Source organism: Thunnus maccoyii, chromosome 2, assembly GCF_910596095.1.
Source record: "Thunnus maccoyii chromosome 2, fThuMac1.1, whole genome shotgun sequence".
Lineage (NCBI taxonomy): Eukaryota > Metazoa > Chordata > Actinopteri > Scombriformes > Scombridae > Thunnus > Thunnus maccoyii.
Genome location: NC_056534.1, coordinates 38,180,257 through 38,192,512, shown reverse-complemented (window position 1 = coordinate 38,192,512; position 12,256 = coordinate 38,180,257). Strand labels below are relative to the sequence as shown.

The following is a 12,256-nucleotide window of genomic DNA, read 5'->3' as shown; positions in this document are numbered from 1 at the left end:
CTAAACGCAGGATGATGATGATGATGATGTTTTAAATGTGGGAAGAATGAGCTTAACTAAAAACAAACACCGTAGTTGTATTTGCTATTTTATCAATTTATTCAAGATGGATTTTAGTTTCTCTCCAGTAACATTTTCATATTTTCAGATGCTGTTTTTAATGAATAATTTGAACATCACACAAACACTGGTATAGACATTAAAGAGGAAAAGCTCCTGTTATCATGGAGTTTAATAACATTTATCCTTTAAATGAGTCAGACAGACAATCAAAGGCAACCATTCAGTTACAACAACCAAAGAAGTTGAGAATATAAAAAGCGACAGAGAGGAAACACGTATATATACACACATACACACACTAACCAGACGTTATTAACAGATACCACATGTTATGCGATATGTTTTCTAGAGAAGCAGCTGATCTGAGCGCAGCGATTAGCTGGTGATCTGTTTGCTCCTCTTGTCTTTTTGTTGGGTCTTGTCGTGGCCTTTCAGGGGGAGGATGGCGTCGCTCTGGCTGAGCGCCGTCCGGGTCACCGTGGACATGCCGTCAACAAACTTCGTCTTGAACAGGACGTTGGCGTTGGTGAACATGCCGTCCTTCAGGGACACCACCACGAACTGGAAGAAATAAATAAATAATAAAAAGGTAACTGAAGTAAATGTTATAAAACTTCACATTAAAGCACTAATAAAACACATACTGGATGGATGAAAGTGTAAATGTCCTCTGCACAACAACTTTATAAGTATGCATTAAAATAAGCACATGACATACCTGGGAGTGTCTGAAATGTGTGCGCAGCATCTGTCCGATGTTCTGTGTGTGTGAGAGATCCAGAGCAGCGTCCACCTCGTCTAAGATGTAGATGGGAGCCGGTTTGAACAGCAGCATGGCCAGAATGAGAGACAAGGCCACCAGAGACCTGAAACAACACACACACAAGCAGAGCTCTCATTCACCATCACCTCTCGCCTTCATGTTCACTACTGTCTGTCTGAATACACAAGAATCTCACTGACCTTTGCCCTCCGCTGAGCTCGGTCAGGTTCTCCTTCCAGGTGCTGCCCAAGGCCACCCTGAACTCAAGACCCTCCAGCACACCAGAGCCCTGCGTAGGAGCCAGTTTAGCAGTGGCTCCTGTCAGCAGAGACGAGAAAATGGAGCCAAAGTCCTTGTTTACCTGCAGAGGAAAGAAAATATTACAGTTAAAGCAACAATAACAACAACAGGCAGCTTTTATAATGAGATCCAAACCCACAAGCCTGCTGACTGAACAGTGAGAACGTACGCAAGATTCAAATCCCTAACAGAGGTCACAGGAGGAATGAAGGAACACAAATGGTGAGAGACGTTCTACCTTCTGAAGAGAAGACAAAGTTGGCGATATGGATACAATCTTCTAGCACAGTGTGTGTAATATCAGGTTTTATCAATATGTTTTGGATATTTTCTGGAAAATAAGTAGAAAACCATTTGAGAAATGAACCAGATCATGGAAATGTCTGGAAATATCTGACAAATCAACGTATTTCATCACATGAACCCAAAAATCTTATAAAAATCCAATATAAAGACCGTCTATACAGCCATGAAACAATCCAGCACAGCAGTAATATTAAAAACAAAGGCTCCCACAACAGTATTAGTCTTAGTCAACTGTATCTCAGACCCTCTAATGGTTGACAGATGTATATTGTCTGAGTGTATAACGTCGATAGAAGAGAAACACATGGAGGTGCTGAGAGAGCGCAGACCTTCTGCCAAGCCAGATTGAGAGCCTCGTTCTTCTTCTGGTCCAGCTCCTCGATGGTCCGCAAGATCTTTGTTTTGTCATTCTCCACAATCCTCTTCTTCTTCATCAGGTCATTGTACTGCAGGAGGGACAACGTCAGACAAGACAAATGATAAATGAGGAAACTGTTAGATATCTAAAGCTGTGATTGTAGTTGTTGGATGCTCGTCTCTGTCCTCTCACCCTTTCCTCCGCCTCGCTCAGCATGTTCATGGCCCTCTTGTTGACGTTCCTCTCCAGTTTGGAGGTGGTTTCCTCCAGCTTCTTCAGCCGCTGGCCGGCCTCGCGGGGGTTGTTGATCTTAAAGTCATAAGAAGTGTTGGGCTGGCCGAAGAACTGACGCTCCGATTGGATCCAGTCGTTTTCCTCCAACATCCGAGAAACCTGGAAGAAGAGAGAGATGTTCAGGAGAGCTAATCATGCTGGCTGAGATGAAACTTTGATGAATTTCATTGTAATAATAATAATAATGATTGCAGAGGGTGGAGTGAAGAACTAACTGGGTGAACTGGTGTGCCAGTACCTTGTCAGCAGCGTCTTTGCTGTCTTTGCGGTGTTTACTGATGTTGTGCTCGAGCTCTTTAATCTTCAGCTGGACTTCGTTGTTCTGCTCCCTCATCTTGTTGGCCTCGGTGCTTTTCACCTGGAACATTTAAATGGATAAAAATGATCAATTAATTAAAACAAAAACAATCAAGAAAGAGGAAAACACTTCATTCTTACAAGAGAACACGAGGGTGAGGAGTTTCTAAATAATCTTCACCTTGAGTTCTTTGTCCTGAACCATGATCACTTCCTTCTGTTTGGCGAGTTCCTCCTGAGCGTTACGCACCGCCTCCTGCACGGCCGGACACAAACAGACTTTATTACCATGACTGAACATCTACAGTTACTGCCATCTACTGCCTGATGATGTTTGGAGTTATAGATGGTTTATTGCTGTGATGAATCTCAAACAGTATTTAGTTTCCTTGTTACCTTGTTCTGAGCCACCGTGCAGGCCATGCTGTCTACCTGCTCCTGAATGGCCTTCATGGCCTCGTCTACAGCTTGGATCTGCTGCTCATAACCAGCCTGCTCCTTCTGCAGCTCCTCCAGCTCCAGAGCCACAGCGTCAGACTCCTGCACACATCAGCAAGAAAAGAAATACCCTTGATCTATTGAACTAGCAGCAGATTCTGGGTGTTTGAGAGAGACAACTCCTACAAAGAAAAACTAAACATTTAGAGTAAAGCACTAAGAGAACTAGTGACATCTATGACTGTGTGGTCAGTTTACCTGCTGCTTCTGCTTCAGCTTCTTATTGAAGGCATCAGCTTTGGCTTTAGCTGAGTTGAGTTTCTGCTGTGCAGCTTTCAGCTCCTTCTCTCTCTCTGCCTCTGCGTTCTTCATCTTGTTCTCCAGCAACTTGTATTTTTCTTCAGCGCGTTTCTGCACATCCTTGGTGACACGCAGAGTCTCCTCACTCTCCTCTGGTTAAACAAACACATCACACACAGTTAAATTAAGATTAGATTAAAGCAGGTCGTTGTCCATTTTCTATTAGACCTGGTCATTGTACATCTGTCTTGTTTTGACAGAAGATTCAACTTTACTGTCATAAATCGTCACATTTGAGACGCTGGAAAATGTCCATTTGTGGCATTTTTGCTTTACTTAAACTAAATTACTAAAACAATTAACTGATTATCAAAACATTAGCAGATAATGTTTCTGTGACGCTGTGAACTGGTTAAAGCGATGAGTGTCGGTGTGTCTGCTCACCGATGGCCTTGCGCAGCCTCTCCAGCTCCTCCTGCTGCTGGTGGAAGGAGCTCTGCTGCAGTTTGGCCTGTAGAATCTGTTCTTCTTCTACCTTCAGCTCATACTGCTGCTTCAGCTGACGGTACCTGCAGGCGGAGAAGAGGGAAAAGTCAGTGTCAGTCGGTTCTTGCCCTTTTGACGCAGTAACGTAAACCAGCAGAAAGAAAAGACACAAGTTTGAATAAAATAAAGGAGAGTAAAATGTCAATCAAGTGTGAAACTCTGAAAGCAAGTTGCTACTGAGATAACTGTGGGATTCATGGTGTAAACATATCACTGTTCATCCAAATCACTTCAATCAGTGGAAACACGTTGTGAGTGTCTGCATACTTCTCAGCAGTTCCTTTAAGACCAGCGAGCTCCTGCTCAGTCTGCTGAAGCTGGACCTCCTTCTCATTCAAGTTGTCCTGAACGTCCCTCAGCTCCTGCAGACTGGACAACACTGATGCTGACTGGGAACGAGCTCCTGGAAGAGAAAAAGCAAAAGAGACGCTTGTTTTAGAAAGTCTATTGTGTTGCATGAAACGCAGCGAGGAGTTTTTAAATGCTTGTGTGTGAGAACTCAGTTTATTCAGAGTCATCCAAGTTAAAACTGGCATTCTAGATATAACAATTACACACAGCTCTCCTGTCTCTCACCTCCACTCAGAGTTCCCTGCGGGTCAAAGATGTCTCCTCCCAGAGTGACAGTCTTGGTCATCACCTGTTTGTCAAAAGCCACTTTTTTGGCGTTGTCCAGGGTGTTACACACCAGCGTGGAGCCAAACACGTACTCCATGGCCTTACGCAGGTCAGCTTCATATCCCACCAGGGACAGAGCTGTGTGGACGTTGTCTGCTCCCACCTGACAGAAGAGGAAGAGGCCGTGTGAGGAAGATTCCGGATGTCAAGATAACTTTAGCACCATTAGAAAGGTGATGTTCACTCACCAGGCTCTTGGCGGTGTTCACCACTCTGTCATTGAGTGTCTTGGCAGAGATCTTGTTGAGAGGAATGATGGTGTATCTCCGCTGCAGCTCTCCCTTCTCCAGCAGCTTCTTACCTGTATCCTAGCAACAACAAAATCACCAAACTCAGTTTAAACTATAAACACCTGACCGAGGCCGCAGTGAACCAACATGCACGCTTGTCCACTCTCACACCTACCTCTGTGTCAACTACGATGTTGTAGAGTCGTCCTCCCGCCACCACCTCCAGCGCTGTTGCATAAGAGACGTCACGGACTGAGATCAGGTTCGCCAGCAGCCCTTTCACTTTACTGCGGTCAAATCCTCGCTCAGGGTCCCTACAGGACATTATTTTAATTAAGTTATTTCATTTTCATTTGATTTTCTTTTGGCACAAAGCAACATGATGAGACCGTGATGACATGATGTTCTTTACCATAACATAGTATGTGATTTTCCATTTATTGATTAAGGCTTCATAAACAAGTCATCACCCCATCATACACACATACACTTAAACTAAATGATCATCCAGACAAACTAAACGTCTTCAGCTTTAAGAATCAGTCAGATGAGTTCCAGTTCAGAGAGCAAAGTAAGAGCTGTACAACTGAAACATGATCGAAATATTGCAATTTATATAATACACTGATAGAAGATTGTATCAACATTGTCCAACCTCTCTTAAGTTAAGTAACATGATGACTGCAGCAATTTCTCAACGTAGCTTCACCCAACATCAGCCTGTATGTCTGATCAGCTGAAATAATCCTTTTAAATGATTATGTAGCTCTGATAAAAGGAGCATAATGAAGTAGAACATTCACATTCAAAATATACTTGAACTGTACAGTAAAGTAAATCAGTAAATCTTTACTTGTAGTCAAAGCGCAGGTTGGGGAAACGAGACACGAGACGCTCGTAGGTCTCTTTGAGTTTAGCGACCTCTCTGGACAGCTGTCTTCTTCTGTCCAGCAGACTTTCCTCCTTCCCGTCTGAATACACACAAACACAGAACCCAAACATTCATGGACAATAATGTTAATAATGATAATAAATGGAACGGCAGCTGCAGTGAGTACAAGGAGTCTTTTTACACTAACTGCTCTCACAAATATCACACATGGTACCTTGGTAGTTGAGTTTGCTCAGCTCAGCCTGCAGTTTCTCCCTGTTGCTTCTCACCGCCTGCAGAGAATCCTGATCTTTTTTGTAGCCACTGTCCATTTTTTTCACCTCTGCTTGCTTTGTCTTGAGCTCAGCCTGGGCATGCTTCAGGGTCATTTGGGCCTGGACAGAAAGACGGAGGACACAGAGACAAGATAAGATAGAACCTATGAGACTATTATAATGTATAAATGTTTGATAGTGAATATAAACTGATCGCGTCCTGTCCTCACCTGCTTGGCTTCAGTGTCAGCCTTGCTCATGTCGTTCTTGCAGGTCATCATCTGCCCGGCCAGTGTGGCCTCCGTTCCGTCCTCATTGGTGGACAGACCTGCAGACACAGCCTTAAAATGCTGCTCAGCTGCATCGAGAGCGGCGCTGTCCTTCTGCCCCTCCTCCTGTATGGCCCGAAGCTGATCTGTCAACTTGGAAACCTCTTTTTCTTTAACCACAAGCATCTTCTTGTCCTAAAGATGGAGGAAAAGCAAGTGATTACACACGTTTAACAGATTTCCATAGATGGTTATATTTGTATGATGGGGAGTATCTACAGTATGCTCCCATTACCTCCTCCATACTCTTAACAAGCTCCTTCCTCTTCTTGGTTTCATCTTTGAGATTCTGTTTTTTCAGGTCAAGAGCACTCTGAGCTTTGGCATCCACACGTTGAACATCAGCCAGAGTTTCCTCCAGTGATTTTAATACTCCATTCACCTCCTACAGAGGAGCAGATTACCAACAATCAGTGACAAAGCAATATGATTCCAGACTCATTATTGCAGTTTGATTAAAAAAAAAAAAGTATGATATTGAATTTTGATGCACTAAAGATAATTCTGAGCATTTTTCAAAAACCCTTTTTGATGCCAAAAGGGTCATCTGACTCAACAAAATACACTTCAACAAGCTCCAAGAATAACTTTTCAAACCATCATCTTTCCCAAGAAACATTTTAAAAAGGTAGAAAGTATTAAAGGCCCCTGAGTTAACTAATAAAAATGCAAACTGTTAGATCCCAAAATCCAAAGAAAAATCCATGAAATGAGTTTGAGAAGTGTTCCTGTAACTCCATCCCTCCCTCTCTGTCAGAGTACCTGGTCTTTTTTCTTCTGCAGCTCCTGAATCTGGCCTGAGAGCTCCTGGATTTTGCTCTCGTTCTCGGCCATGCTGGCTTGCATCTTGGTGATGTTGTCCTGCATCACCTTCAGATTCTCTGCTGACTTCAGCTTGGTCTCCTCCGCACACACAAACAGCCAGGCCACGTACAGCCGGGACAGATGCTGGATTTCACGCATGAGCTTCTGGTACTCCAGATAGGATGACCGTTCCTGCAGAGAGGGAGGGAGAATTAGAGATTTAGTGCTTTTTTTGGGTCATATTTCAGACCTGTTTATGAAATGTGTGAGTGATTTTTATAGTCAACCTACCTCTTGCAGTTTCTGCATGGTTGGAGTAATTTCCTCATCCAAAATCTGAAAGAGCAATCAGAGGAAATGGTTAAATACTTCAACATTAGCTGCAGCTGCATTTATCAAAGTTCTCCACTGAAGAAGTCAAAATGAGTTTGGATGTATAACATACAGTCTGAATCTCCTTAAGCTTGGCTTCCTTCTTCTCAATGGTCTTCTGAGCACTAATCTTTTTACATTCATACATCCTGGTTCCTGCTGCCTCCTCAATCATGGCAAGGATCTGAAAGGAAGGAGTAACTCGTTATTGGAGGATCCAAACAAAGCAGGAAATGTTTGGAGGAGTTCTGATAGTGAGATATGGTTTACCTCTGGTGGCTTCATATTTAGAACTTTGGTGATCCTCCCCTGCAAAATAAAATGTACACATTAGTCTGAAGGATGTGATTAGCACTGCTACGACAGAAAACATAAGAATGTGTCATTGGGGGGGTTACAAAAAGTTTAAACTGTGAAAAGCTGAAACCATCTTTCTTCAGACACAAGACTGACCTGCATGATGAGGAAATGTGGGTTGTTGACATTGAGGCCAACAGAGCAGAACAGGTCCTGCACCTTGGTGTTGTTGGCATTGACCCCATTGATCAGGTACTTGTTTCTGCCACCAATTACCACCTTGAAGTCAGAAAGGGAAACGTGCAACAGTTTCAGTATTAGTTTCGCAGTCAAAACGTTCAAAAATCATGGCGTCTTTTTTTCCCCTTTTCTTTCCCCACCTGTCTGGTGATGGTGATCTCATCGTGGGTTTCAAACCCCAGAGGACTCTGGCTTTTGTTGGAGTTGTCAAAGGTAATAGACACAGTGGCCTTGGTGATACCACCCTGTCCATTTTTGTAAACCAAGTCCTGGAGGTTGGAGGCTCGAACCTTTCAAATGAAAATGAAACAAAGGGATGCATGTTACTGTACAGTGTAGTGTGAATTAACTTAGCTAACATTAAAGGATCGGTTCAGTTCTTAAAACAACAGCAAGTTGACAACGTGAACAAAGAGGTTTTCCTCGCTGTAATCGTTCCTCCTGTTCATACTGGCTGTTAAAAGATCCTTCAAATGTGCTTTCAGTTTAAGTGATGGAGACAAAATCCACAGTCATTTTGTGCAGAAATGCATTTAAACGTTTAGTCATATCAGTGGATATCTGACACATTTACATTCTCTTTGTGTTTCCCTGTTGAGCTGCGGTGAAAGTATAGTAAAGTGTAGTAAAGAGGGACTGTGGCACTAAAAAGACTGTAACGTTGAAAGATATCTACTTGATTCAACCAAAGTGAACGGCTGAAGTTTCATATTAGCTTTAAATAAACTTTTAAATACATTTTGTACCGAAGGAGGCTTGTAGATTTTGGCCCCCGTCACATACCGTACATTGTAAGTGCATTATGAAGGGATCTTCTAATGGTCAGTATGAACAGGAAGAATAATTATGGCAAGAAAAACCTCTTTCAATGTTCATTTGGGCAACTGACGAAGACAGGCATGAAAAATTGTGAACCCGTCCTTTAATGTAGCAGAAACGATGATGATGCTACTGACGATACAGACTTAACTCACCACCGCTGCTAACGTAACACAAAGTTCTACCAGATTATTAACCAGTTTTAAGTCAACTACGGTGTAACTTCTGACCTAGAGCTTTCTAACGTTCAGTAACTACATCGCAGACAGTGTACTTACATGACTAAGGGTGGAAATGCCCAGAAGAAAACATATCGAGTCCAAAATATTGGACTTGCCGCTGCCGTTGAGTCCTGTGATGGCGTTGAACAGCGGGTCAAAGCCGCTGATCTCGGTCCTCTGTGCGTAGGACTTGAATCCTTCAAGGATAATTGACTTGATGTGCATCTTTAAGCTGTCCTCTCTCCGCAGACTCTTTCTGGTGATTAGAATACCAATCCAACAACTTAAAAGGAGAAGCACAAGGTTTCAGCCCAGTGTTTACAGGCGAAAACGGTGTCCTCCTCTCTTCTAACTTGAATTTTGGCGGCAGGCACGGAGCCGATAGTCCGTCCTCTCTGCGCCGGAAACCGGACAAAAAATTTAAAGTATCTTCACACGATATGAACACAAATTTGTTATAGTAATAAAGGAATAAATATGACCGACTCGAAATTTGAAAATAGTATACGAGAGGGCCAGTGTCACATATATCGATATATGTTTTTTTACATTTTCGTCAGGCAGATTTCAAGGCAACTAAATGACTCCATGCTTTTGTAGCCCTGTGGAAATGTTTTGGCGCTACCCTCAGGTAGAAAGCTGAACCACAGGTGTGGTGAAGAAAAGTCGTCCCGTGTTAATGGTGGACCAGTCCCTTCGGGGGGGAAAAAACAAAAACAAACAAACAAAAATGCTAATGTTTAGCAATATAATAATAGATTTAGAAATTATGCTTTGTAGAGAAACTGTTCATCAGCGCCGGGTAAAAGTGCTACTGCTACAAGTATTTTGATGATAGCCTAGCTTACTGTATTTTAATATTCTAATTATGATTCTACCATGTTAAAAAAGGTTTTAAAACTATTATACTGTTCTCGACATTAAAAACCACAGAATGTCCTAGCATGTTTTTTTTTGTGTGTGTTTTTTTGCATGATGATTATTAAATGTGGTTTAATCAAGAACGCAAGTCCATTAGAAAAGACCTGAGAAAAATAGCAAATGAAAATCGCCAACCAAACCCAGCCTTATGCGGTAGGTACGATGACAAGATATTGAGAACGAGAATTGAGAATTTAATCAAAATCAATTCTGGGACATGTGGAACAACTTCAACACAAAGCAACCACAAGCATTATCCATCCAAAATGGTGACATCTGGAGAGCACATTTTGAAAATCTGTACAAAGACATACTAATAAATCTAATTAATTCAGAACCATGTATTATAAAAGAGAAAACTCCAAACATTAGAAAAAATAATTAAAGACAACCAGAACCCCTTTGATTTCCCAATTACTTGGAAAGAATTGACCACACAGTCAATCTTGTGGTCCAGACAGCATTAAAAATGAAATGCTCAAACGCAGCCACCCAGAAATGCAGGGTGCAGTGTTGAAGTTGTTCAATATTATATTACAGTCTGGATGTTTTCCTGACATCTGGTGCAAAGGGCTTATTTCCCCTCCTCATAAGAGTGGGGACGAATCAGACCTTAGTAACTACCATGGCATCTGAGTCAGCAGTTGTCCACAGTAGGTAAATTATTTTGTTGTATTCCAAATAAAAAATAAATGAAACTGGCTTTGTCCCAAAACACCGCAGCACCAACCATGTATATACCCCTCACACTTTAATTAACAAACATGTACACCAAACAAAAAATGGTGAATTATTCACTTGTTTTACTGATTTCAAGAAAGCTTTCAACTCTATTTGGCATGAAGGGCTCTAATACAGACTTCCACGTTGTGGTAAAGGAGGCAAAATGTATGATCTGGTTAAATCAATGTATTTGGAAAATAGGTGTGCTGTTAAAATTAGAGACAAACAACTGAATTCCTGAGAAGAAGTGTTTGTCAGGGTTGCAATTTAACTCCGATTTTATTTAATGTGTATATAAATGAACTTCTACTTCTGGTCTCTCCCTCCTAAATAGAGAGATGAAGTCTCTGTTTTATGCTGATGACCTTGTTCAACTGTCTCCTACTGAACAAGAACTACAGCAACAGCTGGACATAGTAGAGAAGTACTGTCAGCACTGGGCTCTGGCAGTAAATATGAAGAACATTTGAAAATTGATCAAAAACTCCCCAGATGTAAGGAGAACAAATACCAGTTTACCATAAATAATCATATCATTGAACATAGTATGAGTTATACCTACCTTGGTATAACCATAACAGCGTGACAGTGAATGCACTAAAAGAAAAAGCTTGAAGAGCTATAAATACCTACATAATGATAATTAACATTCAAAATAAAGAACTCAGATGTTTTAATCATCTTAAATGCAGCCCACCAGACACCCTCCATTAAAAACCCTCCAAACTCAAGAGCTGAGCCCAGAAAAGACTAACTGCCCTTTCTCAAACACACTCTGACCAGTCTCACACCAACACTGCTTTCCAAACACCAATCAGAGTAAACTAAATTATAACACAATCTAAAGAAACCTATCTGGAACATTGGAAAGAAGAAACTAACAGCCAAAATAGATTAGAATGTTATTTGGCCCTAAAAAAAAGATAATGAATTGACAGGATATCTCTCTGTTGTCAGAGACAGAAAGCAGAAACAGATTCTAACCAAGTACAGGCTCAGGACCACAAACTGGCAACTGAAGAAGGACCACACAAAAAAATCATGGCAACCAACAGAAAACAGAATATGTGGTCATTGTTTGACAGGTGAGGTTGAGACAGAGATGCATTATGAAATAAGGAACATTTATTTTAACAAGTTCAACTTTCAAAGAGCTTAATGAGCTCTCAAAATTAAAAATACTCCCAGGAGAAGGAGACGGCCATAACCTGAGGGACAGTGAATGACCTGGACACACAAATACATGCATAGGATATACTAGATATGTATGCATAGATACACAGATATTCAATATATAATTAATATATATCACTCTTAATGTTATGTTAATGGTATTCATTGATGACATTCATGCCAATAAAGCAAATTTGAATTTGAATTTGAATCACTGAAGGCAGAACAACAATCATGAGTTCAAGTATCCAAAACTCCCTAAAAACTTTAACCAGATACCAAAAGTCATTTTTTTAATTACTTGGATTTTTCATATTTTTCTTATTCAGTTAAGAGGTCATTTATATTTCCTGTAACTTTTAGGTCCAATATGAAGGTCTAAATGCTGTTTCACAGACTTCTCCTCACTGTATAGACTAAGAATCTGAACTCTGAATTACCGTTTTTATTGCTTAAAAGGAATCAATATATCGAGTCGACCAAATGTCAGTTTTTAATTGTTGAATTTCCAGAGAAATTTCCAGGGGAAAAAAAGAGAACAAAAGACAGCCACAGTTGAAAGCATAAGTTACATCTGGTAATGGAAACCAATAGCAGTGGGATAACGATATAAGGCCTGAGGTACCACAGATATTCCT

At 41.2% G+C, this 12,256-nt stretch overlaps 1 protein-coding gene across 1 annotated transcript; it reads right to left on the bottom strand.

Annotated features, from left to right (window-relative positions):
* Positions 1-85: 85 nt before the first annotated feature.
* On the bottom strand, positions 86-9,199 carry smc2 (structural maintenance of chromosomes 2). The gene is made up of 25 exons (XM_042395754.1): positions 8,859-9,199; positions 7,902-8,051; positions 7,678-7,800; positions 7,495-7,533; positions 7,298-7,408; positions 7,144-7,188; positions 6,811-7,044; positions 6,284-6,433; positions 5,950-6,183; positions 5,680-5,839; positions 5,427-5,544; positions 4,749-4,887; positions 4,532-4,651; positions 4,242-4,446; positions 3,933-4,068; positions 3,564-3,688; positions 3,078-3,271; positions 2,778-2,921; positions 2,563-2,637; positions 2,323-2,442; positions 1,983-2,183; positions 1,762-1,878; positions 1,027-1,187; positions 782-929; positions 86-624 (listed from the first exon to the last, which is right to left on the bottom strand). Exons 1-25 carry the CDS (start codon positions 9,024-9,026, stop codon positions 439-441), a joined length of 3,603 nt encoding a protein of 1,200 aa, XP_042251688.1. The 5' UTR covers positions 9,027-9,199; the 3' UTR covers positions 86-438.
* Positions 9,200-12,256: the final 3,057 nt, after the last annotated feature.